Source organism: Amblyomma maculatum, chromosome 1 (assembly GCF_055883805.1).
Source record: "Amblyomma maculatum isolate TAMU_Amacu chromosome 1, ASM5588380v1, whole genome shotgun sequence".
In the NCBI taxonomy this organism is placed as follows: Eukaryota; Metazoa; Arthropoda; class Arachnida; order Ixodida; family Ixodidae; genus Amblyomma; species Amblyomma maculatum.
In genome coordinates, this window is record NC_139344.1 from 434,322,312 (window position 1) to 434,347,778 (window position 25,467).

Here is a 25,467-nt window from a genome sequence, read left to right on the forward strand (position 1 = left end):
AGTGTGTTCAGAGAAATTGGCAGGGCAGTGGGTCCCTGTGTCTGTTGTAAAATGTTTACATCATGAACATTTTATGTAAGGTTTATGATTATTATTAGATAGTTGTTGAGGGCACAAGAATATATTGGCAGTTACTGTATGTGATATATATTTGTAAGCATAGCAGCATTGAGATACAGTGCAATCATTGTTTGCTTAATTCATCCAGAGCTCACTAGTGTTCTAAAGGTGGGAGCCTTTGTGATGGGCAAAAAGAAAGCTCTCAAGCTTATTGCTGTTCTACTGTATCTGCGTCAATATTTGTGCACATGCAGTAAGTGTTGTTAAAATTTCACATGTATAGTATAGTCAGTACAAGTAGCCTTGTCCCCAGTTGAAGCCTCAGGCTTAGTAGTGTTCAGTCTGCTGCGGCTTTCGGATATTGATGTTCAACTTTCAACATTGGCACATGCCCTAATGAAGGCCTGGAGACATTCTAAAGTGTAAAGCATGCGCTTTAATAGTAGTTGTATTGCATTTTATGCCACCCTCCAGTCTGCCATGGTGGTGCAGTGGTCATAGCGCTCGACTTCTGCGCCCAAGGATGCGGGATCGAATGGATGGAGACGGAAAGCAAGGCACCCGTGTGCCGTGCGATGTCAGTGCACATTAAAAAACCCCAGGTGGTCGAAATTTCCAGAGCCTTCCACTACAGCGTCTCTCATAGCCCGAGTCACTTTGGAATGTTGAACCCCATAAACCAAACCACTTTAACTGGATTGCAGGCAACTTCTTCCTACCAGTGGATGACTGTTTTACGGGTTCAAACAGAGTAGTTGCTTTTCTATATTATAAATATCCTGATCGCAGCAGAAGTCAATGCAAATAAATGGGCAAAAGCAGTCCATGTAATACAATCCCAGAGACAGGGTAATGGAGGCGTTTTTCTTTAGAGGGAAGATGCAACAGAGGTGGAGAGAAAGATATTTGCAAGGACCAGGTTTTTTGTACGGTGGACATAGATGATGATGGTGATGATGAGACATTAGAAGAGCTGGGAAATTGTTAACAAAATGCGATCATGATGCCATCATTGGCTTTTGTGCCAGTGCACATGGGGTCGTTATGAAAAGACCTGACAAGTAACTGTGTGGGCAAAGCGGTCTGTGGGTCTTTTTTTCACCCCCGGCTCGTGCCTGGCATTCATCTGCAGGCAGCGGCAAAGGCAGAGAGCGCTGCCCAGGCTAGCAAAAGTTCAACGCTTGCCAAGAAAGGGCCCATCAACAAACCACAGCTGCCACCAAGCAGGATGAAAGGTGGGCTTCTCGGGCACTCATCTTGTGATGTCATGTGAGGGCATGGCACCTTGCTCTTCCTTTCAAACCTTTCTTAAATGTTGGACCTGCACGAACGTGGAAACCATCGTTTACTCTGCATGGACCGCCCGGTATGGCATTTAGTGGAATCTTAACTCTAATGTCAGAGCCTAGTGAGAGATGCTTGTACTATATGTTGTATAGCATTGGTAATTTGTTGGCACAGAATTGTTTGTGGCTGGGTGGAGATTTTTCAATTTATGTTGCACTTACTGCGTTAATGGCAGTGACGAAATCGATGATACAAGGGCAGTATTTAGCGCTACTAGGCGCAGCTATGACCACTGCATTTGTATTACCTGTAGTGGTGCAGAAGAGTGCTCGCAACACCTGAAGTTCTCCACATCATAGACAATGCCATTTGTTCGGGGAGTTTTAGGTACCTATATAAGATTGAAGTCGATGTGGAGTTTCTGCAGTGTTGACCTGGTTATCTGGTTCGAGTCCAGGCATGTGCTTTTTTTTTTTTCTTTTTTTTTTCTTTTTTTTTTTTTTTGTTCATCTGTTTGCAGTGTTCAGAATATGAGCATTTACCCAATGGCAAGAAGCATATGACGTTGCATGATGTAATAAAAAAAGGATCTAGTCTCTTCTTGGTTTCACTCTCTAGAAGATGCAGTTGGTTACTTTGTTAAGACTTATTGCCCTGAGCCCACGTGTGCTGAACGTGCTCTCACGTGTAGGACCTCCCAAGAGCTCTCCGGGCGCCACCTTCACCTGCTTCGTGTGCAACGTGGTTCTCCACTCCACCCGGGATTACAGCCAGGTGAGGTGGCTAGGAAGAAGAAAGAGGGGAGGCAGTGGTTTTACTGATTTATCTCATCTCCCTCGTCTCTGAATGGCAGTGCTGGGAGGGACACTTTGTCTTTGTCTTGGCTATACACCGCAACAACTTCCTCTGGCCTCTGGCAGTGGAGCGGTGGCATGGAGCACAAACACATCTTTTCTTAAATGGCGGATTATAGTCCCCACTTTCAGCTATTTGGTGGATCTGAAAATGTTGCATAAAGCGGATTTTAACAAACCTGAAGGAACAGCAAAAATGGGGTAGTCTTATGAAAGCGTTCGTCCTATCAGGAGCGCCACAAAAGAAAAAAAAATGTGGTTGGTCATGATAAATGTGTCCAAATACAACATGTTGCATAAGAAGAGTGAAGCAGGGAATCTCTCCTCTCATTGGTGGTGATAATTGCATTTATGCTCTGTGTGTGAAGTGAGTTGAAAGTTGAGGCCATCAAAGGTAGCTCAGGTTATCCCGGCTGAAAAGAGTATTGGTCGAGTCTTACATTTTCGCTGGCTGTTTTCATTCTTTCTTTCTGCAGTGACCGCCATTTGTTTGCTTCTCTATGTTCATTGCTTTTCCTCAGGCTCCAAGCGCATCAAAGGTACCCAGTTATGTAGCCTTAGGGCCCCATCGCAGCTCTCACAGCATAATTGTCAGTACCAACTCCACGAGCATAAGCCCTAGCCATTTTTCAGTTGCCAGAGGTAAAGTGTATGTAATGCTGATATGTGGTTACCTGTAGGCTGTGACAGCCAGTGTATGACACTGCATCAGTTGAAAACTTGGCACTCACATTTTGAGGGAGGACCTAGGTTTGTGGGATTTAAAATTGGCCTAAAAATCGAATTTTCATCGCCTCTATTTTCGTTACCCAGATATGTTTCTGCATCTGTCTACAAATTTTCGTGCAAAAATACTGATATTTCTTACGCTAAATCAGTCTAATCCAAGGAGCATGGCACTTTAATTTGAGGAAAAGTGATGCCCGATTTCCATCGTGTGTCACTCATGGCAAACATCTCAGTCAAAAGAAAAGAAAAACATGGAAATGGTGAGCTCCCATGGTATGTTCGAAAGTTTATTTCAAACTTCCCCTCCCTCCCCCCCTCTTTTTTATCTAGGAGCGACACTTCGCGCGTCCTGGTTGCAGTAAACACAGATAGAAAAAACGTGCGTACTCCTATTGGCCAGTCAGGGCACATGACCAATATAGCGGCCGCTGATTGGCTCAAAGTGGGTGATCACGGGCATCCTGTAGAAGGCGTTTTTGGGTCAGTTTCTGCAGCGTGCATCTTACCACGCCTGGAGGTCCGACAAAGTTCCATTCCAGGAATAACTATAGACGGAAGCAAAGAAAAAATAAAAAGTGGTCAAAAATTTGTGGATCATCGGAATGTGTCTTGTATGCCCGGCTACCTATTTAGGATTCAGAATCTTCGTCGGAAAACATCACTTCGCCGGCACTGCAGGGTTATTTCAACGGTGCCTCTTTTCGGGGTGAATGCGGTCACTTACGATTCCACACACCACTCGTTGCAGCCAGTGAAGTAGAAGGAGTGAGTGCCCTTGAAAAGGCTGCGCTCGGAAAGCTGGACCCGCCACAGAAAGGAAAATGCGATGCTTTCAGCAAAGTAGCGCGGAAGTGTCGTGTCAGCAGCGTGTTAGGCTGTTGGGGATGTCAGCGCAGTGAACATGTTTTTTGGTGGTGTGACCTGCAAAAGGTGTCTTGGTTCCGTGGAGTAAATGCACGGTAATCGTGACTACGGCCTCACTACTCAGTTGGCATTGATCTGCGAGAACAGCGCTGAAGTTGTGACGGGTGGAGACATAGAAGCGATGCACGCCCTTTGAGGTCAGTATCCTCGATGGATAGGCAGTGCTCTCAACTGGCAACAGCCAAACGATCGTGGCATGCACGAAAAAAATGCGACTGGCTTTACAGGAGTGTAGTGCTGGAGACGTAACAGTGCTGCTTGATTGTATCTGCATTGCTTGTCTTAATTTATTTTTATTTTTTTTTTTTTTTCACCACTTGGGAGGACCAGGCATTGTTCCTGAGATGTGTGCCACGTGTGGTTGCAAAAATCCTTGCTGACGCTGTTGGAGAACGACTGTTCATTCCCAAGATTTGTTGCTCACACTATCACATAGAGGCGGAAAGTGACTATTTCTTTTGTGTTGTAATGCGCAGCACTTCACCACCCGGTCCCATCGTCTGGCAGCAAGCATGCAAGCGGTAAGTCTCCACCTTTTGCTCTTGCAACAGACTTCCTGGTGAAACCAGTGTCATGGCGACACTAGTTGTTGGTAACCTTGAATGTTGTAGAGCTCTGTGGTTCAAGAAGTTTTAGTTTGTGTACGTCTTCTTATCGAACTAATGGGTGCCCCTTATTCGGTGCCTTTTGTGAAATTGGCTGCATTTGCTTTGGTTGGTTGCCCAGTGTGCTGGGGGCGAGGCATTGTAATTCAGAACGTTCTCTTTAGGGATTTTGGAGTAATGAAAAGTTAAAAATGCATTTTAAGCTTGGATGCAAGGAAGCACCATGTGGCCATTTCCTCAATGATGGGGAAGTTTCAGTTCTTGACCCTATGAAAACTTTTGCTTTTAAGCTCCATTTTACCAAGGTGATGGACCTTGATACAGTACGTTTAGTATACCATGTAGACCCTGCAATAGCATTCTACTCAGCAATATAGCGTTGTCCAGGGCACCCTTAATTAATGTAGGGGTCTACAGAGGGCAGTCAGTGTTTGGTCATTCTCAGTGGAAGTGGGAGGATTTTTGTGCACAATCCTTGCATGCTCTTTGCAAGAGTGCTAAGATTTGTATCTGCTGTCCCCTCCAACCGGATAATGATTGGTGCCCGGAAGGGTTATGTGCATGTGAGTGATACTATGTGATACCATTCCCGTCTGTTCTTTTCCCGCCGGCTCACAACGTGTGCCACAGGCTCCACCACCACTGCGCAAACGGCCCCGATCGCCATCGCCCTTCTCGCGGCAACCGATGCCCCCGTGGTCTCCACCGCGCATGCGGTCTCCTCCCCGGGACATGTGGTCGGGTGGCCCTCCACCACGCAAACGGTCACCCGAGCCTTTCGTGGACCCACCCTTCACCAGGGACATGTACGGGGGACCACCACCGCCGGGGCCCGGGTTCGACGGCGGCCTCCCACCACCTCCTCAGGTAAACAGTTCTTGCTTCATGCCGAGACTGGTATTCCCCTCTGGTTCCGACAGTGGGACAAGCATTTCTGAGCATAACAGCTCTTATCTTATGACGAATTCGGAGACTCAAACTCAAAAGGTGCACTCTCAGACAAACGGTTGCCCTCCAGTGGAAGAGCAGGAGTAAAATCACTGGCTTCCAATGGTAGAGGAGGAGGGATTTTACTTCGCTGAGAGCAGCCGGGAGTGCACTCCCGGCTGCTCTCTCGTCTAAAGCGAGTGTAGACGAAGTCGCATAACATAAAGCATCATATCCACGTCATCTTTTTCTTTTTTTCTTGAGTTGGCGACATTCAAAATGGCGGCTGCAAAGCGTCGGCACTTGACGAGCTCTTCGGAATCAAGTGAATTTGCGTCAGGAGCGGAAAGCATTGCTCAGGTGCTGTATGCATGTTTGAGTTGCTGCTGGCGTCGAATGGGCCAAAGGAGGCAAATCGCCGCGCTGTGAGACCAAAGGCATACAAAACAAGCAGTTCTTCACTAAGCGTTGGCTTTTCCTCAGGTTGCAACTGCCGCCACTGTGAGCAGGCGGAGAATGCTGGGAAGAGAAGAGCGGTCACGTGGTCGTGGCGCGCTGCTCTCGACACGCAGAGAGCGTTACCGTAGGAGGACAGTTACACCCTCGCTGGACGTGCTCCTGTACTGCTCTGCAATGCTCGGCGCCTCTGCTCTCGTCCCCCCAGCCGAATGCGTCATTAGTACAGGGAGAGCTTGTCGATTCGTACCTCGATACAGTCGCCGACCGATAAATCGGACGCTGATAATTCGGACATGCTCGTTTATTCGGACAGCTCTGCGGCACCGCCACTGGCCCCATAAACATGATGTGTAAGGACGACCGATATTTCGGACAGCCTCCGGTTCTATATTCGATAATCCGGACTCTAAACAGGGTGCCTCGATGCGCGCGCTTCCCCCGCCGCCGTTCCTAGTTTAAAAAAAAAAAAAAGAAAGAAAGGAGACGAGCGCCTTCCTTTGGCGCCTACTCGCAATAAGCGACTGTGGCCTCCGTGATCGGCGAACGGTGCGCCGTCGGCATTGCTGGAGCTGATCACGGAGGCGGCGGTGCGACAGGACAGTTGCGACAGGAGAACAGCAGGCGGCGCTCCACTCCGCATGACTGGCCCTCGGGCATGTTTGGCCTCCCCGCGTCTTCCCCATCGGCCACCAGTTTGTGCTCGTTTGTTCAGTGCCTCGTGCGTGAGTAGCGTTAGGCTAGGTTCTTTGAAGTGACCATACGACAACGTTTCTCTTGAGTTTGACAACGACAGACCACGGCAAATGGCGCCAACGGTGCCTTCGCGGTCCGTGCCGACGGCGGCGAAACGTGGGAAATACACGACGCTGACAATGGCGAAGAAAGCAGCCATAATACAGCAAGTGCTGAGCGGCCGTTCTCAAGTCGAAGTTGCCCGTGAGTTCAACATCTCCAAGCAAACGATATCGGACTATATGAAGAATAGGTCCAAGATTCTTGAGGCCACGGAGAAGACAACAACAGCTGAACAGAAAAGGCTGCGACAAGGCCTTTACCCGAAGTTGGAAGAAGCGTTGAACATCTGGCTTAACGCTACTGTCGCCCAGCGTGTTCCTGTTTCTGGCCACCTTTTGAAGCATAAGGCTGAGACACTCGCACTGCGGCTTGGCATCGAAGGATTTCAGTTCAGCGACGGTTGGCTCAGGAATTTTAAAAAGCGGTTCGACCTCGCCTTCAAAAAAATGTGCGGTGAAAGTGGTGCAGTGAGTTGCACGTAAGCGGAAGTGCGTGCAGCAACGCATCGACAAATTCTTCCCGAAACAAGGCACCCTAAAATGTAAATAAACAGGTATTTTTTGCTTCATTCGTTTTTTCGGACATTCGATATTTCGGACTGGTTTACATTCCCCGTGGAGTCTGAATTATCGGTCGTTGACTGTAATTCGAATTTTCGGGTAATTCGAACTGCACTGCTTGGTCCGGCCAAGCTCAATTAAGATCTGTGTACAAAAAAGCCCTTTAATTCGAACGCGAGTCTTTTCCGCTATGGATAATTCGAACTACGTGCCGCCGCGTCTGGGCGGCTTGGCACACACTCCCCCCGAGCTAACATCAAAAGGTGAACACACTGTTATCGTTGCGCAGCATCTTGGCGCACTGCCAAGAAATGTGTTGTGGATTTTGACATAACAGTATGGCACGGTAGGACATGCTAACAACTGAGGGCTTTTTTTTTTTCAAAATTTTTAGGTACAAATCAGGGCTGGGTGTGTTCATTATGTGAGTGGGTTCTTTACACGACTAAAGACGGTACATTTACCGTAATGCAAATGGTTCTTGTCAGTTTTTTTCAAGGCCGTTCAATAATTCAAACTTTTTTTCCCGGTCACGTGAAGTTCGAATTAACAAGCTTTTACTGTAGTAGGGATTTTTATTCTACCGTAATTGTGTACATGGTGGATCTTTTTTGAGGCAACAGCTGTTAAGACACAGCTAGCCAAAGAGACAGTGGTTCATTACAGCAAAAGACAATGCAAGTAATCAAGAAATAGTGCTTTACAGTGAAAAATTCAGTATCGCGAGACAGTGCTATCGCTGTGGCATACAGCAGCAACAGCATTTGAAGTGAAGCTTTACAGATAGAAAGGGAAAAAATTTAAAAAAATGATGCTTTGCTTAGGACGCCTTAAAAAACAAACAGTGGCAGTTGAAAAGTTCTTGTCTCTCTAGCTGTATGATGTGGCGAGGACGAGATCGGTTCTTCGCTCTACTTTCTCATTGCTCTAAAGAGTCCACCAGGTGTGTGCTATTCTGTTTTTATGTTGTATTTCAGATTCTTTTTGTCACAGCAAAATGTCGGTCTCATTCCCATAGGCTGAAGTCTTAGACACTATTTTCTTTCGCTGCAACCTAGATAGAGATTGCATGTTTTACGCCACAGAGGGACAAGCAAGAAGGCATACTAGAGAAGCAGGAGCTTGGCCTCGGGTGCTGTCTCATGTAGTTTATTTTCACACCTTTGGTTCTTAATAACGTCTGGGCTCATCGTGGGGCCTGTACTGGAGTCAAAAAAACAAACAAAATGAATGTGCGAGTTCTAAGCGAGTAACGTCCCTTCGTAAACTCTACACCTGTGGCCTTCCACAGCCAGCTATGCGTCTTTAGGTGCTGAGAAAGCGTGGAAAGCTTGAGTGCATTGTAGCTGGGCCGGTGCTTATTCATTTATTCATTTCGTGCACAATCATCTGGCTACATTTCAATGCTTATTCAAAAAACTGTCCAATCAGAATTAATTATATGCAGCATCAACTTCATTACTGTTCCTCCCATGTTATAATAAGTTATGCTGAGAATGAGTGAAATAAAATCAATGAGTAACACATGCTTTTTTTTTTTGTAACAATGTTTTCCGAAGATGGGCTTGTATTTTAGTTTGAGCAGTGTGTATCTAAATTTGAAGATGGTTGAAGATGCATATTGAATCTGTAGTAAGCCTTATTATTCATATTTGCTTCGCATTCAAAAATTTTAAATTCTTTGCACCCCTTGAGGAATGTATGGAGGGCAATTCTGGGCAGCTCTTTGAACACACAAGCCATATGGCTCCAAAGGCCACGCGAGAGCAATTATGCAGTGCCTTGATGCTGCCAGTCGTGTTTGACTCTCCCTCCTCCTCCTCCTGTGTCCAGTCCAGCATGCTGGAGGAGTACACGGAGCGGCGTGGCTCTGGGGGACCTCCCAACGACCCCAGCGCAGTGGCTGCCACCCTGGAGACCATGATCCAGCTCCAGCAGAGGCTGCTCAACATGACAGGTGGTAGTGGTGGTGGTGCAGGCTACCACGATGACGAGTTTGCGGCCGTCGCTCGCGGCCTCCAGGACATTGACCTGCAGAAGAGCTTGCAGCAGCTACGTCAAAGCCAGAGATACAGCGTGAGCAGAGTGGTGACCTCTTTCGCTTCCTGAAGCCCAGAATTGCTAGCAGGTCTTGATTGCCCTGCAACAGCCCTCAGTACTACCACTGGGTAGACTGCTTTCTGTGGCTATGCAGCCAAGGCTACGTGGACGGGGCTCTCCTCATAGGGTTACTATAGCTAGTACAGTAAAAGCTCGTTAATTCGAACTTCACGGGGCAGGGAAAAAAGTTCGAATTATCGAATGGCCTCGAAAAAACTGGCAAGAACCATTTGAATTACAGTACATGTACCGTATTTAGTCGCGTAATGAACTCGCGCACATAATGAACCCACCCAGCCCCGATTTGTGCCTAGGAATCAAAAAAAAAAAAAGTGTCGTTAGCGCCACACGGTCCACAACACATTTCTTGGCAGTGCGCCAAGATAACGGCGTGTTTATCTTTTGACTTTAGCTCCAGCAGGGGGGAGGGGGGGGGGAAGCGAACTTGGCTAAGTGCCAGCACTTGTCCAGTTGTGCAGGCCTCCTTTTCAGTACGTTTTCTTTATGCTATGAGCGACTGGGGCGGGCGCTGTCTACTGCCACTCCACTCACCGGAACCGCATAGCAGCAAGCGGCTTTTGAACGGAGTTAAAAGCCGCTGTCACGATCGATCGCGGCTGGCTCGCTAGCTTCTGTTGATAACTGATGGGTGGAAGAATGAATGGATATCGCAAAAAAAAGAAAAAAAAATCAACCCATAGTGCTCGTCCGAGATCATAGCCTTTCATGGGCGTTGACTGGGACCGCGCCGACAGTACTTATCCCTATTTCCAAGTTAACAGAGTTGGAATTAACAAGTATTTAGTTGCGAGCTACGGAGGTTGCGCAGAAGAGAGCTGGCAGCCGCCGCCGCGGCCATGCACTGACCTTGCCGCGGCCGCCTTCCCCTCCCTCCAAACACCGCCGGCCGCCGCGCCGGTCATGGCGCCATTTAAGTTTTACCCACTCTTCTATGGTTCTACCTGGTTCCATCTTCTGTTCCCCTTTTGGACATGCGCAGCCTCCAAATATGCCTTCCAATAGCGGAAGATTTTTTTTTTTTTTTCTCCGCGTGATTTGCGCCAAGCCAACCAGACGCGGCGGCGCGTAATTCGAATTATCCGTAATGGAACCGACTCGCATTCGAATTAACGGGCTTTTTTATACATTTTATACACATATCTCTATGGAGCTTGGCCGGACTAAGTAGTCTAGTCCGAATTATCCGAAAATTCGAATTATCGAGGTTCGAATTAACGAGCTTTCACTGTTGTTCAAAGATACCTGGCCCCAACTGCAGCTTCATAGTCACTTCTGCCTTGAGGCTGAATAATAGTTTTTGAGCATGCTTTTTCGCAGACATGCATTTCATAAAGCCATCGAAGGCCTTATGGAACACTGGCCTTTTTCCTGTAAATTCCATCTCATGGTCTTTGCTCCCGTCCTTGATAACTGAATATTATTGCTTCGCCGGACATATGCATTTTTTTCGTGGCATGAGCATGACCTGTAGTTGCGTCAAAGTACAGTCGCCGACCGTTTTTTCGGACTTGAAGGGACCCAAAAAATGGTCCGAATAATCGAACAGTCCGAAAAATCCGTGAAGCACAAAAAATCACTTTATTCAGAGGAAATCGGCTTAAAAAAGTCGCCGATTTTACCTTGCGGCAAATTTCTTTTGCTGGCGACGATTTGCGCTTGTATTTGCGCCAAAGTTGTCGTTTCGCTGTACACGCTAGACAGCAAGTTCACAGCGTTCGTAATTTGTGCAAGCGATGGCTGTGGTAGGCCGCCCGAGTCGTCGTCGGAGTCCGACTCGTCTTCAGGTTGAAGAACCTGGCGTACAAGTTCGTCGTCCGTGAGGTCCGCACACATATCAAGGCCGTCGTCCACTTCAACAAACTCGCGGAACGTGGAGCCCGTTGGAATGTCCATTCCGTTCCCGCGAAGGTCAACGATGAGGTCTTCGCCACTGTCTGCAGTCAAATCCTCAGAATCGTTGCAGTCTTCTACGTCATCGACTTCATCGGCGGAGAATCCAGCGTGCCTGAAGCAATTAGCAATTGTTTCCGCTCTCACTGCCTTCCACGCGTCAGCCAGCATGCTAACCGCCGCAAAAAGATCCGTGGCATACTTTTTCCCGTTGTCAAAACAAAGGACTGTGCGCCGCAGAAGACGGGTCCGATAATGCACCTTAAGGTTTTTGATCACCCCCTTAAGGTTTTTGATTTTCACGGCCAGGGTCTCTGCCTTTTCCTTCAACGTGTGGCCCGACACTGGAAGGTTTTTCGCTAAAGCAGCTTTAAGCCAGAGTAGCAAGGCCTTCTCCAATTCGGGGTGGTCGCCTTTCCTGTCGTTCTTCTGGCTGCTGCTGTGGGACGCCTCAAAGGCGGAAAAGATCTTCTCCTTATTTTTCACGTAATCCGAAATAGTTTGCTTCGACAGTGCGAACTCCTTGGCCACGTCAGCTTGCGTTCGCCCACTCAGCACTAGCTTTATGATCGCTGCCTTTTTCTCAAGGGTCATGGTAGAATAGCTCCCACGCTTCTTTGACGGACCCGGCAGCACCGGCGGGGCCATGTCCACAGCCCGAGTGCGCACCACACCGTTCGTCAAACACGCAAAAATGAGGCACTTTTCGTTCAGAGCGGTGGAACCGCCGGACGCAATCACAAAACGGCCAAAGGATTGACGGCGCGCCACTCGGTTGACGCGGTCGGAGAAACTCGTGTGACAACACGGCGGACGTATGAGACAAAGCACAAAGAGATAGCTGCCCGCGTCAGCGTTGGCGACAAAAGCAGGTTGACGGCGATGACAATCCGACTGCCACCTTGAAGTGCGACTGCCACCTTGAAGTGGCAGAGATTGCAGGGGCCTCTCCTGGCAAAAATGGGGCACCGAAACCATGTCAGGCCAATCCAACTGCAGAGCCAATCCACCTCAATCCAAGATGGCGCTTGTTGCGCCGGCGAAAAGCCGATAAGATGGCAGATTTTGGCCTGCAGGGGACTGAAATTAGTCCGAAAAATCGAACTTTCGGACTTTTAAAGTCCGAAATATCCGTCGCGAATATGTATGCGCTTCTATGGGGTGACTGACGGTGCCTCACTGAAGTCCGAATTATTGGAGTCCGAATTACCCGTCGGCTACTGTATGTCGTGAAATGGCATGGACATCCCAAAAGCATGAATGGCCGAAGCGTTCTTACTGAAGCGTTGTAGTGGTTACAGCTTGGCACGTTTCTGTGGGGCACCACAACACGTGGGGACCGCCTTGAGTGAGTTGCATCTTTCTCGGCGGCGTGCACGCCTGCCTTGTTGACACCGACTAGCGCACGCACTGGCAGCTGTGCCTGGACCCGTATTCCGAGTTTGCGTCATTATTGAAGTGTCGCTATCTCACGTGACCTCGAGTGATCTGATTGGTCGAAACGCCGGAACTGGGTGGTGCCACTGCGGAACCGGAAAAGGTGGCAACATTTTCCAGCGTTTCCACCAATCAGGTGACTCGAGGTCGGAGAAATAGCGACACTCACGATAACGACGCAAACTCTGAATACGGGCCCTGCTGTATTCGATCATGTTAGCTCATGTACGTGGACTGCATGCAAGATAGGATCACAGTAGCAGATCGCATTTTGCTATTACATCTATAACTCCCTCATGTCGACATTTCCGCTAAACATTGGGGCGGCGAAGTTCGGGATTTGTAAAGGTGATTTTTTGTGCAAAAGTGATATTTCTTCAAGTTCATAGGTTTTTCGGACTTGATTATACAGTCGAACCCGGATATATCGAACTCGAAGGGGATCGCGAAATAGTTCGATATATCGATAATTCGATATACAGAAATCGGCTTGTGATGGCACTTACGATGCAAAAAAACGATACCGTATTTGTCGCGTAATCAACCCACTTGCATAATGAACCCACCCTCCACTTTTGCACCGAAAATTTGAAGAAAAAAAAATGTTAAAGGTCCACAGAAACGGCCCCCAAGAAGGCACTGACAAACGTGTTGGGTGTATAGAATACATCCTTTTGAGCATTAACGCAAAGTATAACTCCTTGGAACAAAGGCAGCGATTTATTATTAATTTTTAAAAACAGCGTTTTTTGAAATTCGCGGGCAGAGAGAATGTCGCTTGGCGGTGTCGCATGGAACTATTTCCTTGACCCGTGACGTCATGGGTAAGTTGACTGGCAAGGCTTGCTAGAAGCTGCCATTCGCTGCGGCCACTGCAGCCATGACGTCATGGACACACTTCCGGTAGCTGCGAAAGTCGTCTGCTCATGCGCTGCTCGAACTCTGTGTGGGCTGTTACACAGCTCGCCGCCCTTATCGGTTAGGTGGCCATTGCCCATTAAGTACAACAACCGAAGCGACGCAGGGATCGGCAGAACGAAGCTGCATTTACAAATATCTTATTTATATAACGTAGTTTAAGGAGTACCGGAGTGTCGTCCGACGAGGCGTCAACAGCACGGTCAAGCGCCGCACAATGGCAGCACCTCCTCGACCGCCGTAAACGCCGCTGTGACCCCTTCTTCCGCATACCGTTCGCGAACGACACGGCGGATCGTTAACACCGATGTCCGAAATAAAGTGTGCTAAAATTTGTTGCCGTATGGAATACTGAGCCGAATACCAAGTATGAAGCCCTTGTGAGGATCGCTGACCAGCAGCAAATTGCTGGTAAGAGTGATAGCCGTGATACAGTGAAAGCTCGTTAATTCACAACTCGTTAATTCGAAATTTTGGATAATTCGAAATAGTCATCGTGGTCCGGTCCGCAGTGCATAGAAGTCTGTGCGCGTAAGAGCTCGTTAATTCACTCAAAAATTGGCGCCGCCACTCATAATTCGAACTGCGCGCCGCCAAGCGGCGCTGTTAAAAACCATCGTTGGAAGCTTTCACGGCAGAACGATAGATGGCACAACCATCGGCGTACTCGCTTCGGCTTCGGCTTCGGCTAGGGTGCTGGAACAAGTACTAAACAGTCTTTCCTGCCGCGACTCCTTCGAGGAACGACGTTTTAGTGTTATCGACCACGGTTTCGTGTTGCATTTCGTGAGCCCTCGTTTTGCATGCCGCTTGTTGTGAGCTTGTGTCCGCGAGATGTGTTCGCGTGGGAAATACTGTGCCAAGACGGTGAAGGAGAAAGTGGCTATTTTACGCGAGGTGGATGAATGGAAGGCCAGCAAAGTGGAAATCGCGAAAAAGCACGGGAATCCACCAAGCACGTTGTTGACGTACGTCCGAAATAGGAAGGCCATCGAGGATGCCTATGAAGCCGAAGATTTCGCCAGCAACAGAAAAAGGCTTCGGTTAGCCAAGTATCCGGAAATTGAGACCGCTGTGATCACGTGGGTGAAAGAAATGAGAAGCGCTGACATTCCACTGAGCGGCCCAATTATCATGGCGAAGGCGGCCGATTTCGCCCTGCGCTTGAATGTGGAAGATTTTGTCGCCTCCGAAGGATGGTTTCACCGCTTTAGAGACGGACATAATCAGAGGGGGAAGAAGACTCCCTGCGTCGCATTCGCATGCTAGAAGACCGAGTGAGTACGGTAGCCCTCAGAGAGAAGAAGCAGAAGATGATAACAGACTTTTTTGCTAAATAAATGTTTTTCGTGCCCTCCGGGCATCAAACGCCTTCATTTTTGCTCACTTTCATTAGTTAGAATTTTGGTTAATTCGAACTGGCCTGGCGGCCCCGTAGAATTTGAATTAACGAGCTTTTACTTACAAGCTAGTTTCTGCTCAAGCCAGCTGCCGCTGGTGCATTTCGGCTGATCCGATCTGCTCGTACTAGCTATGCGCCGGCAGAGTTAATCCTATAATTATTTTACTATGGCAGGAAATGATTCACTATAAGGCAGTTTCATAAGTAGACGATTTACGACAGCGTTGATCATGTTCCAAAGCGTCGACCGCCGCGGCTTCGAAGCGAAACAATTTAGGCCTAGCGACGACTAGGGACGGTCACGCACGGCGCCGTCGTTCGCCGCGCTCGCGCGCCCCACCCCCGCAATAATTGTGTAACGTACCTCAGCCTGCTTGCGGCATCCCGTGCTGCAAGCGTTGCAAACTCGTGTACTTTCATAGCTAAGGCCGCGCATTTTGTGACGTTCTGCTCAGCAACAAGCCGTTCAAACGATACTGCAGGCAAGACAAGGCTTCAGTACGCAGTCGCTGCGCTGTCAGCCGTAATTGAAGACGTCGGGTGGCACCATATTCTATACATCGATCTTTAAACGTGATACAGTGGGCAAATGAATAACTTTGTGAACCAGACCCGCTCGTACGTTTCGCGCACTCTGGCGCCGACAAGTAGCTTCCGTCAACAGACGCCATCATAACCTCGGATAACGACGCAAACCGAGGTCGTCAAGCTCGGTTTGCGATAACCGCGGTTAGTGGTGTAACCATGGTTTGGTTCGCCGTGTAACATAGGGTAACCACGGGTTTGCGGTTACACTAACCGTCGCTGCGCGAACTGGCGAACTCAGGCGTGTGCGAGCGAGGACGGGTTGACGCGAGCACGCCAGCGAGCGCACGGCAACTGGAAGTTCGTCGAAGTGACGTATGTCTGGGCGGAGCTTTGCACTTGCTTGTATTCTTTATTTTTTTATGGCTCCCTTCGGCGTACGAGTTGGAGAGGGAAAATTGGAAGGGTCATTTTTAATCGCCGATATCTCTGGTGTTGCAGAAGCTAGATCGAAAATTTTTGCGGGAGAATGATGGGTGGTTCAATAACTAACAGTGTTATGGCGTTGTTTATCCTCCTTGGTGACCCCTTTCAGGGGACCTTTAAGGCCAGCTTGCTCACATGCAAGCGATTGAGCGATCGCAGCGGCAGCGACAGAGCGAAAAATTTCAAACTTCTCGCCACCGTGGCAGCTCAAAACAAGGTTTCTGTGTCGCCGCGGCAGAAATCGCGAGCGTTTTCGCCTGCATGTCGATGGCGCGCGTCACTCCGTTTGGGTCGTCTCATCCACAGCTCATTTCTTGGCAGCGTGCCGAGATGCTGCGCAGCGATAACATCGGGGCCAATTTATCTATCTTTTGATAGCTCCTTCGGTGGTGGGGAGCGACCTTGGCAGAGTGCCCGTGATGGCTTGATTGCACAAGCCTGGTTCGATTTATCACGCCACGCTTGAGGCGGGCGTCGTGATCGCAGCAGCTGACCGTGTGCTTTCGTTGATTCATACATGCAAGAATAAACGACTCCCGCCAAAAAAAAAACTGCTGCTTCTTAACATCCGAACAGCACAACGATAAGAAAGGATGACTCGCAAAAAAAACAACAACAAAAAACAGCTGCCGCTTTTTAACGTCCGCAGGTGCCATAGCCACATCAGCCGAGCCACCGCGTGCAGAGGGTTCGCAACACACGCTGGAGAAAGCGTCAGACGCCTGTCTGAAAATGGGCTGAGCTGGCTTGGCGCATGCGTAGCGCGTGCTGAAGGAGAGAAATAGCTCGGCAAAAGGATGGGCATACCCACGCACATGGCTTGCAAACGTCATGTGTTGGCACGGGGGAAACGATAACAGCAGATGCGCGCCTTTGGGGAATGGGCGCGGTGCTGCCCAGACCAGCCGTCGCCGAACTGTCCCCTCTCATTCCTTCCGCGCATGGCTTGAAAACGTCACGCAGCAAACGGCCAAGGGTGATGTGATCGTCCTTGGGGAAGGCACACTTTCCAGTGCGTGGTGCGAAGTTCGATATATCGAACGACCGGTGAAATTAAGTTCCATATATGACGCGGCTTTCCTATACCTTTACATGGGATTTTCAAGGGGATATTCCGTGACCTTTGCAAGCCATGTGCGTGGGTGTGCCCATTCATTTGCCGAGTTGTCTCTCTCTTTCCTCTCTCCCGGCCTTCGTTCGCAGTAGCACGCGCTACCTTTGCACCAAGCCAGCTAAGCCCGTTTTCAGACAGACGTCGGACGCCTTCTCCACCGTGTGTTGTGAACCCTCTGTGCGCGGCGGCTGACGTGGCTATGGCACCAACAGATGTTAAGAAGTGGCAGATTTCTTTTTTTTTTTTTCGAGTCATCCATTCTTATCGATGTGCTGTACGCGCGGCGTAGCGTAGGATATGGCGGCTGCAAACGTTGAGAAGCAAGTTTTTTTTTCTTTTTCTTTTCTTTTTGCGGGGGTCGTTTATCCTTGCACGTATGAATCAACGAAAATGCTCGGTCAGCTGCGATTATGACGCCCGCCTCAAGCGCGGCATGATAATCGAACCAGGCTTGTGCAATCAAGCCATCACGGGCACTCTGCCAAGTTCGTCCCCCGCCACCGCAGGAGCTATAAAAAGATAAATGCGCCCTGACGTTATCGCTGCGCAGCATCTTGGCGCGCTGCCGAGAAATGAGCTGTGGATGAGATGACCGAAAGGAGTGGCGCGCGCAATCGACATGCAAGCGAAAACGCTCGCGATTTCTGCCGCGGCGATAAAGAAACCTTGTTTTGAGCTGCCGCGGTGACTTGAGCGGCGAGAGGGATGCAGTTCCAACAAGTTGGAAATTTTTCGCTCTGTCGCTGCCGCTCGTCGCTGAGATCGCTCAATCGCTTGCATGTGAGCTAGCTGGCCTTAACGACGTTTTTTTTTTCCAAATTCTCTGGTGCAAAAGTGGAGGGTGGGTTCGTTACGCGACAAATACGGTATCGTTTTTTCGCATCGTAAGTGCTGTCACAAGCCGATTTCTGTATATCGAACTATTTCGCGATCCCCTTCGAGTTAGATATATCTGGGTTCGACTGTATAACCAGAGATATCGCTCCACCGAAATGCCGAATGTGTCAAAAATGCAGTTTTGAGAAATTGAAGAAAAAGGTTATTGCAAATTTTTGAAGCACCAAAGCTAACAGTAAGTCATTAAAGCTGGTTTTGACTGGCTTCTGATGCCAGTGAATAATTTACCATCTACATAATTGCCCTCGTACGAATGAAATTGCCGGCAAATCGAATGCATGTCTGGAAGCTGCCACCAAGACGTGTACGTTTGCATCGTGACATCTGCAGAAGGTGGTGCTAAGTTCGGGCGCACGATTGCCATTCTCACGTTCATGCTGTAAATGCAGTTGGCCTGCAACTAGTGATAAGCGCCCATTGCTCGTCTTGCACCGCGTAGCATTCAAAAGCAAGTTTATTTCGGCGGTGTTTTGCGACTGCCACTGCGGCCTGTCGCGGCACTGGCATTGCCTCACAGAGCAGTCTATTCTGGCGTTGAAAGCTGCTTAGACATCACTTGCTCATCTGCACCATCACGATTAAGGCGCCCGTACACGGCAGGAATTTCTTCAACAAGGTCTTGCCGCTCCTTACTGTCGCGCTGAGCACTACCGGCATCAGGCCATCGCGGAATCGACTCGGAGCGTCGGCGCTTCGTCATTGATTGCAGATAACCAGATGCGGCGATTCAGCGTCCCCGGTGCGTTTATCTCCTTTCGTTATTTTGTTAAAATAATAACAAGGCGCGAATCTAAATATTGCGCATTTTGCGCAGTGGTCACGACAAGGGAATGGTGCTAGGCCGTCTAGGCCTAACGGAGAGACCTTCTCAAAATGGCGCCGGACTGCGAGCAGTTGACACCGTCAGCCAACCAAAGCTCGCCATTTTGCTCACATGCGGTGGGGGACAATAGTAGCGCGTGTTTCAGGCCATTTTGTTCTTTTGTTTTCCGCTTCGGTGGGCTCGCTCATCGTCGCCAACTGAAATGCAGGAATGCCTGAATCGAGATCTTTTGAACGAGACCAAGATTATGCCCGCGGATCGTGTAATTCTCGAACTACGGCCGATCGAAATTCAGCGCGATTTGACCTCAGTTTATAGGCCATGCACGCAGATTCTCGTCTTTGGAACGCTGTAGTGCATGAATTAGGCGGTATTTATTTCAACAAAACTTAGGAAGTAGCTGCGGAAAGGTCTTAAGATCGCAAGAACAAGGATATAGCAAATTCGATTTTCTAACCGGTTTTCGGCCGCAAAAACCCGGGTCCCCCCCCCTTAAAAACTGGCCCTGGTAACCGCTTGTAATCGATTAGGATTACGCGTTCCCCTCTTCCAAACCTGTCATATGACTCAAAGCTCCCATGTGCTTTCATCGAGGCTTGCTGGGCGCTCTCACTCTTTGGACACTTCCAAATGATGGGGCGGAACGGAGCATGGTGGGATGCCGGTGGTGACTTGTTTCCTTCATTTTTTCTTCCCCCACGCCAGTGTGAGTTGAGTTGGGTGGGGGTGGGGTAGAAGAGGAGCATCATTTTCAATCGCTGATATTTTCAATGTTAGTAACGGTGGGATACCAATTACTCGGGTGCGTTTTCTGGTTTTAGTAAATAGGTTTTCGTAGGCCTCTTGATGCCGAGACAGGTTAAGTTCTTGAAATCTTTTGGGATGCTCGAAGGTAGAACATGTTAGGGTACAACTCTGTCCTGTATGGAGTGATGTGCCCTGTCATGCGTAAAAAAAAAATGCAGACATTTGGAAGGCTTTATTAGCAGCTGTATGCATTCATTGTGTAAATGCATTCTTTCTTCCATGTTGCCGATTGTGCTTTGCGCAGGTTGAGTAACTGTTTTGTGCAGTCCCGTAAGAGTCATTGTGGTTGGGGTTTCATTACACTCTGGTTTATATTTCGGCAGTGTTTTCTCCATTTTTACTCTGCTTATCCAGGGAGCTGCCAGCAGCTCTTCCTAAGCTCGACTAGACTTGTGTCTCTTGGCAAAGCTGTTTCCGTGACAATCGCGCACTGTGGCGCAATGCAGGTGGGTGGTCCGTCCTTGGACTCGCCACGGGGCATGTCGGGGTTCCCGGACAGTGGCGGTTCGGGCTACCAGGGCGACAGCTACAGTGGTGGCAAAAGGGGCTATGGAAGCGGACCCGTAAGTGGCATCGTTTTCTCTCTGTTGGGCATGTGTGGGGCAAGGGCAGCTGTTAAACAGAGACTGAAGTCAAATTAAAGCTAGTCAATATCAACTGACTGCTGCATTCTAGAGAAAAAAAACAGAACCAAATGAAAACTGGAGTTCCGCTGTTGGATTAGCGCCAACAGTGTTTTAGGGCACAAACACTACTCTGGAGCCTACAGCTTTGAACAACAAAATCTTGCCCTTCTTGCTTGTGGAGTAGTTGCTTAGCAAAGCTGCCATGCCAGCGCTATGACAATTGGCTTAGCATAGCCATGACATTGCAGCTACATATGACAACCATGACCCTACCATGACTTGGCCCTTGACTTGGACTGTGCCCTTTCACATTGACAGAGTGAAATCACATCTGATGTTAGCGTTGGCACCCAGGCAGAGGCAAGCCCTGTAGTATGACAGCCGCGCTGGTGGCAAATGTGTGTGTGTCATTTCAGCCAACTGCACAAAGCTAGCCGATAGAAGAACGAAACAGGAGCAATGCGACATTCACGTGACATTAGAATGTTAACCGAAATTTGGTGCATTAAGAAAGTTTGACAGCCAGAAATGCGTCGATTGGGCAGGCAACCAATGTGCCTGCTTTCGCAATGAATAGCTCATGCATGATGCCTTTCCATCATAACTTTGACGCTGAGACGATACACGTTGCGCAACTCTGTTTCAGTGGGAGCACGTTGGGGCAACTATAGCGAAGAGTGCCTGATTGTCGCTTTTTGCAGGACCTGTACTCTGGGGGAGGAGGTGACACGAGGGAATGCTCCTATGCCAGTTCCTTCAGTGGTGGCGGTTCCCGGATCAATGAGTACCGCAAGAGCAGCCTTGGCCCCACGGCACCAAGGCCGCCCGACTTTGGACGACCCTCCATGGGCCACATGCGTCCGGGTGGTGGTGGTGGTTTCGGAGGCAAGCGCTACTGATGCAACGACGCCTTCTGAACTTGCGGGTGGAGCTGCTGTCATTGGTTCCCTCTCATGCCGGGGATTATCTCCATTTTTAGTGTTCTCACCCCTGTACATACACTTCACTGAATAAAGGAGGATCATGTGCTGTGCCTAATGTCAGATCTGTCCTGCAAAGATGCTGTGAACCTGTCGGCGAGAGCACACTGCAGTCGACCATTCTGGTAGTGTCTGCCGAAGCCAAGGATTGACATAGAACGCAGCAAGATCTGCGGGAAGTGTGCATCAAAATTAACCTGCAACCAGAGATTAGGTCACTATCTGCCCTGCTGTCTTCTTCTCGGTAGACAAGGGGAATTATGAAGAGCGTTTCACGATCCGGGGCACGGCGCAGTTGGTAAAGTGCTAGGCTGAGGATCTAAGGGATGGGGGTTCGATTCCTCGTGGAGACGTTTATTAATTCGTTTACCTCTTGCTTTGGAAAGCGTGACATCTGCCGACAACCTTCTGTCGACAACGATGAGGCATTAAAGGCTTTTGCTTTAATAAGCAGTAGCACTTTGGCTCGGCGAGTGGCGCAGCGAATTCACACCGGCCTAAGCCGACAGAATCTGTGGGCTGGTGGCGTCTACCTGTCTGCTGTTCGGCAGCATTTGACACTCATTTTGTGGCAGTGCAGGGCATAGTTTCTCCGGTCAAGTATTGAGCCCGAACTGATACGAAACCGACCGAGCAGCGTGCTACGGGCCACATGGGCGGCTCGAATAGTAGCTTCTTTGCTACTGACGTCCCTTTCTACAGCGATCCACTAACCTGAAGAACTGACTTCTGCAACCTTGGCCACCATCCTCGCTCATGTTCGGGGCCAGAAAATGACATCTGAGCGCCTACTTAATTCGTGACCGCGCATATGCTGCGATTTACGTCTGACAAGAACGCCCTCCTAGCTCTAGATGACGTGTGACCTGTTGGAATTCAAAGACAGCGTAGGGGTGACCGTGATCGGTCTGCAACTGACCGCTTGAGAGTGCAGTAGCAGTGCGCGCGGGCTCGGCGGTCATAGAGTTGAGTCTAAGAAACTGTCGGCGGTGGCAGATAATGGGCGCTCAGGGAGGCGCCACTCAGATGTGAGTCTCCGGCCGGAAACTCAGAAGTGGCCGTACGTGGTGTGACGTCTCGTCACTACCTCACAAACACACCAGCCGAATTGCCTGAGCTTGCTTTGCTTGTACACACTCTCGCCAAAAATCTCGGCGCAATCGGTGACTGTGCGGAATTTTTCGTTTATAGCTGGGTGTTTCCACGAGATCAAACAAAGCATGATTGGTCGACCTTTTATATTTATTTCAAAATTTTACATATTGTTCACTGATGACTGGAAAGAAGAAATCTGCAACTGGTTTTGCTGCCGAAAATTATCGAGGCACAGGGTATTTTTAATGAAGAGACAGACTACCGTGCTAATCGTCTTTGCTATTTTGGCCAAATGTCATGAATTACACAACATTGTCGGACTAAATATATGCATGTTTTTATTTTCAGTTAATTTTTCGCTTTTCTGGGTCGGGCAGATGTCTTGATAATGTTTCTCAAATTTGGCCAGGAAGCTAAATTTTACCCTTTGCAAGCATTTATCTAAAGAAATATGTTTAAAGCAGATCAGCAATCATTCCGCACAATGTTAAGCACACGTATCTTAAAACTGCTAAAGCTCATTTATATATACCGCGTCAATACAGAGATATAATCGCGCTAATTTCAAGAAACAGTAAATGAAAATTTGTGAGGACAATTAAGAAAACATTTTTGATATTTTTAAAAACTGTCCTATTCTCCTCTACTTCAGGTTTAAAGGTCATTAGAACATATTGCATACTTTTTTTACACTTGTAATTACGGCCACATCAATAAGGCCTTCGCGCAAGATTCTGAAGATTCTACTTTTGTGAATTTCCTACGATTTTTAAATTTTGGCATATTGCAACGGGGAGAAATATATTTACAAAGGAGCAAAGGGCCCGGCGTTCGATGCACTTTTCTCTTCACCTTCTAAGCACGAGCGCGCTACTTCGTCCTCATCGTTCTCCACTCGTAACAATATTTTATCTAGTCATTTTTGTCTAAGCGTTGCAAATTAGCTTTGAGAGACATTGCAATGTATGATTTGAATCAGTTTCGTACGTGTGGAGTTGCTGATGGTCTGTGGCATTGTGCAGCACACAGACGCATTTTCGCAATTCACCATAACGTGGATTACAGAAAAAGACAAAGTTTAATGAGTAGGCAACGTTCAAATAATCTTTAGTGAAATAGAAAAATTATGAAGGACATGGAAAATCGTCTCAATAAAACACATGGTTTTTAGTCTGCAATCCTTTATTCGGATGATGTGACAGCGCACGTTTCCTTCATTCCCGCACACAGTTTCTTCCGTGCAATCCTGGCTATGTGTGCCGGCATGAAGTGTGTACAGCAGATCGAACGCGCGGCAGAAGATACAGTTCAGGCCGTCTGGGCATCTTGTTAACAATAGTTTTGCCTTTTTTTTTTTTTTTATTTGGCATTCCATATTTTGCTTTGCCACCGTAGCGCCATGTTCATGTTTTCCATTGATTGCACCTGGCGCAACAGTTTCTTATGCGGTAGCGACTGTCGGCAGTGCGCGTGAAGCGGGTGCTTAAAGCTCCATGATAGGTGCTCTGATCTCACTTCCTTCACCCCATGTTATCGGCGTCTGGTTGCGGTGTGCGAACAAAAGGCGGGTAGAAGAGGGAAGCTCCAGTGAACATGCGTTGAACAGCTACCAAAGAGGTACTACTGGAGTCTGTCTACGGACTCCAATCTAATCCTTGTTTCGAATTCTGTCGGTCTGAAGATGGCCGCTCCGGTGACCAAATCGTCTCAAAATTAACGTCCACCATTTTGTCGACACTTTTTCCGTACTGCTGGGCATTTCTTAAGAACCTGAAATCCAACCCTGCTTGCATTTTATACGCTTTGCGGGCAAGAAGTCAGATCAACAATTGCAAATTCTTGTCTAAGCATCTTATTGGGCTGGCCGTAACTACTAGTGCATCAATATTACGCTATATGTTTTTAATGATTTTAAAAGCTGAAGTAAAGGATAGGTTGACAAAGTTTTAAAGGATAACATTTTTTATTAACTGTCCTCAGAAATGTTAATTGCTTGCTGTTTTATTGAAATAAACGCGATCGTATCTGTATTGAGACTATAATAAGCTTTAGCTGTTTGATGGATAAGTACGCTGAGAACATAGTGTGAAATTATTGCTGCTGTGCCTTATATATATATATATATATATATATATATATATATATATATATATATATATATATATATATATATATATATATATATATATATATATATATATATATATATATTTTTTTTTAGATAAAGGCCTGCAAAGTAGGTAAAGCTTAAGGGGATCTGTCAACCTAGTCGATTATGAGCGGTCACCAGGAGTACATTTAAAACTATTTCTAAATTATGGGCTCCACGCTGAGGTTTTAAAATTAACTCTAATACTCGCAAAGAATTCTTCTATTGCCGCAAGTACCGTTTCAAGTTAGAGAGAACTGACTCGAACGGGAACCATAGGGAACCCAACCTCAAGTTTTTCTGCGCGACTGCAGCGCGCGCTCCTCCGCAAGCGGCAAAATTTTGAAGCATTGGTTGGGCGCGGCGCTTACCGAACGTGTTCTGACCGCTTCGTGTGCTGCTCGCGTCGCTCACGTTACCTCTCTTTGTGAGTGCTCGCGCCGGCCCGCCGCCGTGGCTTCGCCGGTTTGCAAACAGGTGTCACAGCTGAGATTAAAAAAAAATGGCTGGAGTGGTTCCGCGACACTCGAAATATGGAGAAGTGTATTGTTGTATTGCTGGCTGTCGCAACAGCTCGCCTGTAGAGTTTCGTGTCTTTGCGGCTTCTGCACGCGGAAGCAGCTCGCTTTGCGCGCGCTTGCGTTGTTGAAAGCTGCTTGCGCGCCCGCGCGCCCTGACTTCGTTCGTTCAACACATTTATTTATTCAAAACGGGGGAGTAGATATGACGGCAGTCCTGGGTGGCGCCCTCAGTCCAGGGCACCAGTTGAGCGTGCAGCCAGCCGTGCCCGCACTATGAGCCTCTGCTGGGCGGGCAGGCTGGAGTTGCAGAGCTGCTCTTCTCAGGTTCCGCTGATGTCGGGGGGAAGAGGAGGGAGGTTGGGGTTCGAGGTGCAGGCCCATGTGACATGTGCGAGGGTGGCGGGGCTGGTGCAGAAAGGGCAGGTGCGAGTGTAGCGAGTGGGGTAAAAAAGGTGAAGACGCGCAAGGCATGGGAA

The 25,467-nt window shown here is 48.4% G+C and overlaps 1 protein-coding gene across 1 annotated transcript in view; it reads left to right on the top strand.

The window, feature by feature from the left end:
* LOC146209432 (uncharacterized) overlaps positions 1-21,284 on the top strand; it is a 39,491-nt gene extending 18,207 nt beyond the window's left edge. The window contains exons 8-14 of the mRNA XM_084600294.1: positions 1,193-1,295; positions 2,039-2,121; positions 4,331-4,375; positions 5,090-5,326; positions 9,034-9,276; positions 20,067-20,183; positions 20,948-21,284. Of these exons, the coding sequence (XP_084456420.1) occupies positions 1,193-1,295; positions 2,039-2,121; positions 4,331-4,375; positions 5,090-5,326; positions 9,034-9,276; positions 20,067-20,183; positions 20,948-21,145 (1,026 nt within the window). The 3' untranslated portion in view covers positions 21,146-21,284. The remainder of the gene's footprint in view (positions 1-1,192; positions 1,296-2,038; positions 2,122-4,330; positions 4,376-5,089; positions 5,327-9,033; positions 9,277-20,066; positions 20,184-20,947) is intronic.
* Positions 21,285-25,467: the final 4,183 nt, after the last annotated feature.